Source organism: Anopheles nili, chromosome 3 (assembly GCF_943737925.1).
Source record: "Anopheles nili chromosome 3, idAnoNiliSN_F5_01, whole genome shotgun sequence".
Taxonomy (NCBI): Eukaryota; Metazoa; Arthropoda; class Insecta; order Diptera; family Culicidae; genus Anopheles; species Anopheles nili.
Window position 1 is genome coordinate 6,386,231 of NC_071292.1, and position 9,372 is coordinate 6,395,602.

The 9,372-nt window shown below is 55.4% G+C and overlaps 1 protein-coding gene across 1 annotated transcript; it reads right to left on the minus strand.

Annotated features, from left to right (window-relative positions):
* Positions 1-496: 496 nt before the first annotated feature.
* On the minus strand, positions 497-9,280 carry LOC128725925 (collagen alpha-1(IV) chain). The gene is made up of 6 exons (XM_053819699.1): positions 9,261-9,280; positions 7,676-7,724; positions 6,661-7,593; positions 6,098-6,594; positions 2,438-6,011; positions 497-2,063 (listed from the first exon to the last, which is right to left on the minus strand). Exons 1-6 carry the CDS (start codon positions 9,278-9,280, stop codon positions 1,809-1,811), a joined length of 5,328 nt encoding a protein of 1,775 aa, XP_053675674.1. The 3' UTR covers positions 497-1,808.
* Positions 9,281-9,372: the final 92 nt, after the last annotated feature.

Sequence of the window (9,372 nt, forward strand, 5' to 3'; positions counted from 1 at the left end):
TGTTCCAACTCGCGGCTCTACACGCAGATTTATTTAAATGGCCCCGACTCGGTGAACTAACCTAAATTGATTTATAAATACTCTTGGGGAATCTTCAAGTTCCGATGCTTGTGTGTAAACAAGAAACTGTCAGTTTTTGTTATTGTTGTGCACAGCAACGCTGCAAGGTGACCAGCACGTGCAATGAACTAATGACAGCTGGTTACGAAAACAAACATTTTGACATTTGACGAAGCAGCAATGTTTACTTTTAAATGACCAGTTGCTCATTCGATCTTGTGTAGTCAAATCATGGTTTTGTTGGTTTTTCATCGTCAACAGTTCTTTCCTAACAATTCATAGTGCTTTTATGCTGTTTATTGATCACTGAGAGTAAGTAAAAAGATGATATGGGCGTGCCATTGCGATGCATAAAACGGTGCCACGTGGTACATTTTATTTTTTCTATTTCTGATCCTATATTTGAACTCATTCATCGCATGGTTTGGTTGGTAAGACGTTTATTTCATCTTCATTATTGTTTCTGTTATGTTACATTTATTGCGCATTAAAATTAAAACGAACTAATCAAACAGTAGAGAGAAAGTGCAGTTGCGACGTTCTGGAAAGCCGTAGAGCTTGAAGTGGTTTCTTGTCGTAATTAAACACTACGTTTGGCTTATAATTTCGTTCATTCGAGTTCTTCCGGAATTGCGAAGGCTAACGCGTATAGAATTACTACCGGTACTGCTTGTATCTGTTAGTACGCGTGGGAAATGGTTACGTTACTTGCCGAGAACGATGTGTAAGGGGGTTTTGCGTATGCATGGCACTTTTGGGAGTTCGGGTGTGCATGCACACCCTTCTTCTACCCTAAGGGAAAAAGCTCCAATTATCCTTACAAGACAAAAAAAAACGTTGGCAGTTTCTGTGTTACTTCTTTATCGCTTGCCTATGCTTTGCTGCTCTATCTAATGAATCACAAAATTGGAACATTCAAAGATCTTACTTCCGCCCTTCGGATAAAAGATGAAGACCTGTCCGGTACAGGTGCCTTCGTAATCCTAGCTGTGTAGACATACACACGAACAGGTGGAACAGGAGTATTACAGAAACTATCTGAGCACATACATATAGACACACTTGTTTAGTCTTGTTCCGAAGAAAACCGTCCCGGGTTGCTATTGAACACGTGTGGGAAATGGCAACGAGAGTGATTAGGCTCCTAACAACTGCGCTCGGGAAATAAGATAGAGTTTATATCATTAGTATTTACCGTACAACTACTGCAAGCCGCGTGCTTGCTTTCGCTTCTTACGGACCACATTGCACGTCCTGTCGGTTGCTTAGGTTTTTGGTGTCTCAAACGGGTCTGCTAAATGCACAGCGATGCTACATGTTTGCTTTGTTACGTTTGCTCTCTCTCTCTCTTTTTGGTACTTTCTAGAAGGCGGCACTTCGAATCCTTCTTTCCTGACATCCTGACAGCTATGCTCCCTCGCCCGCAGTGTGTGGCACTGGTAAGTTGGTTTCCGTGAAGCGGCTCTGGTATTACAATTTATCCTACCTCCGTTACAGCTACAGCTACGGTGCTATAAGCATTTTGGTTCGATAACAAAGACCTTAAGAAGCACGCGAGATGATGGATCAACCCTCTCCCCTGCTAAAGGACGTGAAAGCTGAACTTGGTTGGAACCAAAACAAACAAACAAAAAATAATGTCATCTACCCTCGGAACACCCGGAACACGGTGTGTGTGCCGCTTCCGGGTGGGTGAAAACAAAAAGAGGTAAAAGAGGACGCCCGGAAACAAACTCCAAAGCGACATCTCAGCGGCGGATGCACACCTGGCACCGAGATACCCGGCTGAGCAGGTTGCCGGCCTTGAGCGTTTGCTGCTCGGGTCGTTGGAACTGCTGGTGGTCCTCGAGTGACACCAGCCAGAGGGAGGTTTGCGTTTCGTAGTAGTGGCAGTGACCCTTAACACCGTTACACTCAATGAACGGTGTGGCACGGAAGTCCTCAAGACACGATCCTGCACCGGACAGAGACTGACCACCTCCACCATGGCCGACGGCAGTGTGCTGAAAGTTGAGAGAGAGAGAGAGAGAGAGAGAGAGAGAGAGAGAGAGAGAGAGAGAGATGAGTAAGTACAACCAATTAGTACAGTCAATTAGTGACAAGAAACCACTGTACAAAATGTAAGCTTATCGATTGGTTCCTTCGGTTCCATCCTTCGAACGTGGAACCGATTGGACTACTACATATACATCTGTCAGTTGCGACTGCCTTATGTGGCAGAGTCCTGTAGGTTCCAAGGTTAGTTCCAGAACTCAGGAAGATGTAGTAGCGCAGTTGGTTCCACGTTCCTGTTGTACCGCAGCAAGACACCAACTGGCAAGCCTTCAATCTGCAAGGTTATTCCTTCAAATCGCTCCACAAACGGATGATCACTTACCATGAGGAAACTGTAGCCGATCCAGAGACCATCCCACCCAGACGGACATTCCGGAATGTGGAGCGTCTGGCTGTGTACGGCGATGACATTTGTCGGAGCTTCACAAACCGTGCACCGAGAGATGTACGGTCGCATCTCGTTCTCGGCCACCGGCATCATCGGAATAGGTGCCGACGTCGACAACCAGTACGTTCGGTCGTTGCGTGTTGCATACCCACACACATTGTTCTGGCCACAGCTCATCACCGGAAGTGTGGAGAACTTGCGCACACACGAACCAGCCGATCCGAGGTCTTGATTGTGTGGGAAGTCGTTGCCATCGACGTACAGCAGCGAATAGCCGTCCCAGAGCTTCAGATGGCCAGGTTCACACATTGGCACCTCATCGGACTGGCTGTGGCGGACAAGCAGGATGCCGGTGTAGTACGGAGCTGCCTCACAGTCCCGTCCTGCCTCACCCTTTGGTCCCGGTAGACCTGGTGCCCCGTCTCTACCCGGTCGTCCCTCAGGTCCAACGTCTCCCCGTAGTCCTTGTAGTCCTCGGGCACCTTCGAAGCCCCGCAGACCCATCTCACCTGGTGCTCCTGGTGCGCCTGGAATTCCCGCCGGTCCCGCCAATCCCGGTGCCCCCTTATCTCCCTTCGGTCCATTGAAACCCGGAGGTCCTGGTGGACCCTTGCGTTGCGGTGGAAGAGCAGGTGTTTCACCCTTCTGTCCCTTCTCACCCGGTGCACCGTTCAACCCGGCCATTCCCGACAAACCTCGCTCGCCCTTCTCACCCACCATTCCCGGTAGCCCGGCCACACCCTCCTGTCCTGGCATGCCTCGTTCGCCCTTCAACCCTTGCGGTCCGTTCAATCCGTTCACTCCGTCCCTTCCGCGCTCGCCCTTATCACCCTTGGGGCCAAGGAACCCGGGTGGACCTTGGTCGCCCTTCTCACCCTGCAGTCCCGCCAACCCCCGCAATCCCGGTGCCCCCGGGAACCCATCCTTACCCGGGCGTCCCACCAACCCGGAATCACCACGATCACCCTTCTCACCCTGCCGTCCCAACGGACCCGGAGGTCCCGGAGGTCCCATTGGTCCGGGGAGCCCTGACAACCCCTTGTCACCCTTCTCTCCCACCATTCCCAGTGGTCCATCGCGTCCCGTCTTACCCGGTCGTCCTGGGAGACCCTTCTCGCCCTTCACCACCGGACAGGAGTCACCCTTCTCTCCCAGCAAGCCCATGTCACCCTTCATGCCCACCAACCCGTTCAATCCGGCCGGTCCAGGCAATCCCGGAAGTCCCTGAACACCCGTTTCACCCTTCGGACCCACGTCCCCGGGCAGACCAGGTGCACCGACTTTTCCAGGACGTCCGATTGCTCCCGGGAAACCTGGTTCACCCTTTTCGCCCTTTATCGCGGACACCGACGCCGAAAGGCCAGGAGCACCTGGCACACCCCGGTCTCCCTTCAGGCCCATCAAACCGACGGGACCGGTAAGTCCAGCGTCACCCTTCTCTCCACGTTCACCCCGCTCACCGATGCGTCCCGGTTCGCCCTTAAAGCCCTTCTCGCCATCGTATCCTCGTGGTCCTGGAGGTCCTTCCAGCCCCGGCAATCCATCCATGCAAGGTGCTCCAGGGACACCGGGAAGACCGGTGCCTCCCTTGTCACCCTTCACACCCGGGAACCCGGGCACGCCCATATCGCCCTTAACGCCATTCAATCCTGCGAGTCCGTTTATGCCCGTCACTCCCACATCTCCCTTCTCACCCTGTGGTCCGGGTCGTCCGTATCCGGGCACTCCGGCGTCTCCCTTCGGCCCTGTTGGACCCTCCAACCCGGGAAGCCCGTCGTTTCCGCGCAATCCCGGTACACCCGGTTCGCCCTTTTGGCCCTTCTCCGAGGCGGCACCTGGCTCTCCCGGAGGTCCTTCCGGTCCCGAGTAACCCTTGTCGCCCTTCTCACCCGACAGTCCGGGGAGGCAAGCTGGTCCTGGAAGCCCCGCAAGTCCTTTGTCACCCTTCGGTCCTAGCATTCCAGGAGGTCCTCCCGGACCTACCATGCCCTTCATTCCGATCTCACCCCGATCACCCTTCTCACCTTGTTCGCCCTTCGTACCCTGGGGTCCTGGTAGTCCTTGGATTCCCGGTGCTCCCATCATACCCTTACGTCCCTGGAAGCCCTTCAACCCATCGTTACCTGCCTGTCCCGTTTCGCCCTTCTGTCCCGGGAGTCCAATCACGCCCGGTGCCCCAATGTCACCCTTCAACCCTCGCAACCCCTTCACTCCGTCCATTCCCGGTCGTCCTGGTGCTCCCGGATGCCCCGCCGGTCCCTTCGGTCCTGGTTCACCCTTCGGTCCTACCTCGCCCGGGAATCCTGGCTGTCCTGCAATGCCCGCGTCACCCTTCTCACCCGGATAGCCCACCGAACCGGGCAATCCTGCGTCACCCCGCTCACCCAATCCACCCCGTTCACCCTTCGGTCCCCGCAACCCCGTGTTACCCTTCGGTCCCGGTGGTCCCACCATCGACAGGCCCGGATCACCCTTCGCTCCCTTCGATCCTGGAAGTCCGGGTGCCCCCGCCAACCCATCGCGTCCCGGTGCTCCTGGAGGTCCCAACGCTCCCGTGTTACCCTTCTCACCCCTTTGGCCCGTCAAACCACGTGGCCCCACTGGCCCAGCTGCTCCCGGTGGTCCCGCATTACCCGGCATACCCGTGCGTCCCAGCTCACCCGTCTCGCCCTTGTCCCCACGGATACCCTGCATGCCCGGTGCGCCCTTCTCACCCGGTGCCCCCGGTGGTCCACGGATTGCCTCCTCCAGGTTGGGTGGAATGCTGGCGCATCGTCCCGGTTCGCCCTTCAACCCTCCGAAGCCCTTGTCGCCCTTTTCACCCTGATACCCGACGTTACCCTTCAGACCCGCTTCACCCTTCAGCGTCTGGCCGTGACGTCCCGGTAGCCCATCTTTTCCTGGTGCTCCTGGTGCTCCATCGATGCCTGACTCTCCTGGCCGGCCCTTGTCACCCTTCATGCCACGCAACCCCACCTTGCCCTCAGGTCCGACGGGTCCCGCAAAGCCTTTCTCGCCCTTAATGCCCATCAACCCACGCTCACCCGTCTCGCCCTTATCGCCTTTCAGGGGTTTCAGTTGATCCATCGGAATCTCGGCATCGCGTCCCGGTTCACCGGAAGGACCCGGCGGTCCTAGCAATCCTGGCTCACCCTTTTGACCTGGTTCTCCGCGCAACCCCGGTGTACCGTCCTCACCCATCACACCCGGGTAACCCCGCTCGCCAGGTATACCGCTCGCACCCGGTCGTCCCGATTCACCGTCCTTTCCACGTTCACCCTTGTCGCCCTTCAGCCCTGGTCGGCAATCCGTACAGCGTCCGCCCAGCTCGCCCTTCAGACCACGTTCGCCCTTCGCTCCCGGTAGTCCTGGTCGGCCCGCTTCACCCTTCTCACCGTCGCGTCCCGGCATACCGGGGGATCCTGGTCGGCCTTCCTTGGCGTCACCGGGCGTTCCCATCATGCCCTTGAAACCGCGCTCTCCCTTTTGGCCCTTCAGTCCGGGGAATCTGCAATACATCGGCGTGTGTGTGTTTTTTTTTTCAGTTACAAAACCAGCCACCAGAGGGCGAGGAGAACGGAAAGTCTTACTTACCCTGCCATGCCGGCGTTACCCTTCATTCCTGGTGCTCCATAGCCGGGTTGTCCCGGTTCACCTCGCAGTCCCTCGAGTCCTTGCTGGCCTGGGTATCCGCGAGGTCCTTGCGGGCCTGGCATTCCAACCGATCCGGATTCACCCTTATCGCCCTTGTCTCCTGGCATACCTTCCGGACCCGGTCGTCCTGGGACTCCTTGACCGCCCTTCGGGCCCATCTGTCCACGTTCGCCTTTCTCACCGTCGAATCCGTCCATGCCCTTTGGTCCGGGCGGGCCCTCGTAACCACGCGGTCCCTTCGGTCCAGGTGCACCAGGTCGTCCTTCACCACCTCCGGGAGCTCCTGGAGGTCCTGCAATACCTGGCTGACCCGGGAATCCGTCTCGTCCTGCGTCGCCCTTCGGTCCGATTTGGCCCTTCAGCCCGTGCAGGCCCTCCGATCCGCGGTCTCCTTTTTGTCCTGGCAGTCCCACCGGTCCGAAGTTTCCATCACGCCCCTAAATGTAGGCAATCAGGTGAGACACTTTGACAAACAACCGCTAGAGGGCGCTAGCTGTACTTACTCTTGGTCCCGGCTGTCCAGGCAAGCCCTTCTCGCCCTTGTGACCCCGCTCACCCACTTGTCCTCGGTCACCCGCTTGGCCCTTCTCCCCCGCACGACCCGGCTCTCCCGGTTCACCGCGGTCACCCTTCTCGCCCTTCGGTCCAGTCGTTGTCGTTGGCGTACCCGTCGCACCGTACATCTCCTCACCCTTCGGACCCTTCTCACCCTTGGCGCCCTTCACACACTCACCCTTGTCGCCGCGTTCGCCCTTCGGACCATGCATACCAGGAATGCCCTTTTCACCAATCCTTCCCGAGAATCCTCGCGGTCCCACCTCACCCTGCGGCCCCGGCAAACCCTCCAACCCATCGTTACCCGGTTCACCCTTCTGGCCCTTGTTGTAGTTCTCCGGATGCCGTGCCGGTTCACCCTTCTCGCCCTTCGAACCCGGCATACCGGCGTATCCACGTGGTCCTGGATTTCCCGCCAACCCGGACAACCCCGGCACACCGTCCGTTCCGTTGCAACCGTCCCGTCCCGGCAATCCGGGCGCGCCCGTCGTTCCGGGGACTCCATTCGTTCCAGGGATGCCAGGATAACCGGGCAATCCGTCTCTTCCACGGTCACCCTTCGGACCCTGCAGTCCCACCGGTCCCGGTTCACCTTTCGTGCCTTTCTCACCGGGCAAACCCTCCGAACCGGGGAATCCACGCACACCCTTGGCACCCTTCAACCCCTGCGGGCCCGGCATACCCCGAGAGCCCTTTTCCGCGAAACATTTCGGTGTGCAGCAACCCCCGGAGGTGCAGTTCTTCGCCGGAGGTCCTTGTGGTCCACTGGCGGTGTCGATTAGACTGTAACTGGGATCGATGTTTTGTGGCAGCTGGCGGGGATGATCCTGTTCGGGGCGGTTAAACAACCCCACACCATTTGACTGGTCTGACCAGAATTGCTATGGAGCGGGAATGAACAAAAAAAACAACATGCCACACTTTCAAGATGTTTGACCACTTTCAAGGTGTTCAAGGACTTACCGCGTACGCATGTTGCCCAAACCAAACTATCAACGAGGTAGTGATTAACCTGCAACGAGAGGGAGAGAGAGAGAGCGTGAGCGTTACTGAGCACATGACACATGATGAACCGCCATTTGGGCGCCATATTGTAAATGTGCCGATGGAGAGCTGCCTCAAGCCGCGGGACGGCTTATCGGCACGTCGAGGGACCTCCTGATAGCCTTTTCATCGCGTTCGAGGGTCTCCATCGTCTCTGGCGGGATGTGACGCAATGATCGAACGGACACACATACACACACCCGCGCACACACATGCACACAACTGCTTTTTCTGGGTCGCAGTTCGAGACGGCAAGACGTTCAGGAAGTGAACTAAAGATACCAGCCGTTCGTTCTCGTGTGCAGAATTCGATAAAAGCGCTCCAGTTCGTTGACCTCTGGCTGCGGATGTATGGAAGTCGTTCATGTGATTGTGGAGGTGAAAAATGTTCACGAATGTGGTCGGGTTTGTGTTAGAAAAAGCTCCGATCGCAGGACCTCTCTTTGGTGTGACATCATTCACCGGTGATGACTTCATGTCCCTCTTATCTGGTGTTTAATGAGACTGGAGCTTTGCATGGCATCGGAGATCGCGTTTTGGAATCTTTAATCTTAGAGTTTGATAGTGACAAATTAATTTTCTCGATCACCTTCGGGTTGTCGGAAGAAGTGGGTGGGAAATGTTACTTTAAAATCTTCAAAAATATCAAAGCCGGCAAATTGAATGCCTTGGCATAAACGGTTGAAGAGTGAGAAGCATAACGAAAAAAATAATAATTAAATCTTTCCACTTTTACCGCATCATTAGCTGCGAATTGGCAGCACAAAAAAGGGCACTCAAAAAGAACATGATCAGTTGAAAATCACGCAAGGCGACGCACTGAAAAACGCACCGTAAGCACGCGAAAGCACTCTTCGGTATGCCCAAAAAAGGAGTGCAACATTGGCGTTTTACTGCACCAGTTTCGGCTGCGGCTGCTGCTCAGATAAATCACTTCATTTATCACTCCATTAATCAACGAATTACCGTGCGTTGGCACAGACTGATTGATTCGTTCCAGCTATCACACGTCAATTTGTCTCGCGTAAAGGGTTTTATTGCATCTCAAAGGAGACAAAAAACACTAGCAAGCCTTCATTTCGAGCATTCCACTCATGCGGGTTTTTTGTGGAGAATTCCAAGTTGCTAATGGAAAGAGAAAATGGCGCCCTGGTTTGTGGTTTGGCTGAAACATATCGCACCAAGCGCACATGGAAGTACGCGTAGTGACACAAAACGCATGTCATATGCAGAAACATGCTCCCATTTCATGATCCATCGCCACAAACGGATAGATCTGCCAAGCCCCAAGCCCTTCGGCACATTCAGCGTAATCCGATCGTGGTGAGAGAGGCGATGCACCGACGTCTCAGCTGGACACAAACCGCCAGGTCCTGCCCGGTCAGCGTGGTTTAACCCCTTCTAGAATCGCGTGTAGGCCCGTCCATCCATCGTGCGAGTGGCACAAAATTAATTTTCATCGTTGGCACATTTCTCACACCTTGCGCCGGTTCCTTACGCTTACCATTTTAATCGGGTTCCCATTGTGATGGTGGCCCTTACGGCACAGCCCTACCAGCAGGGCTGACGGCGAACGTTCGACTAGCAGCGAGTATTAGCCAGTTTGGCCGTCAAGA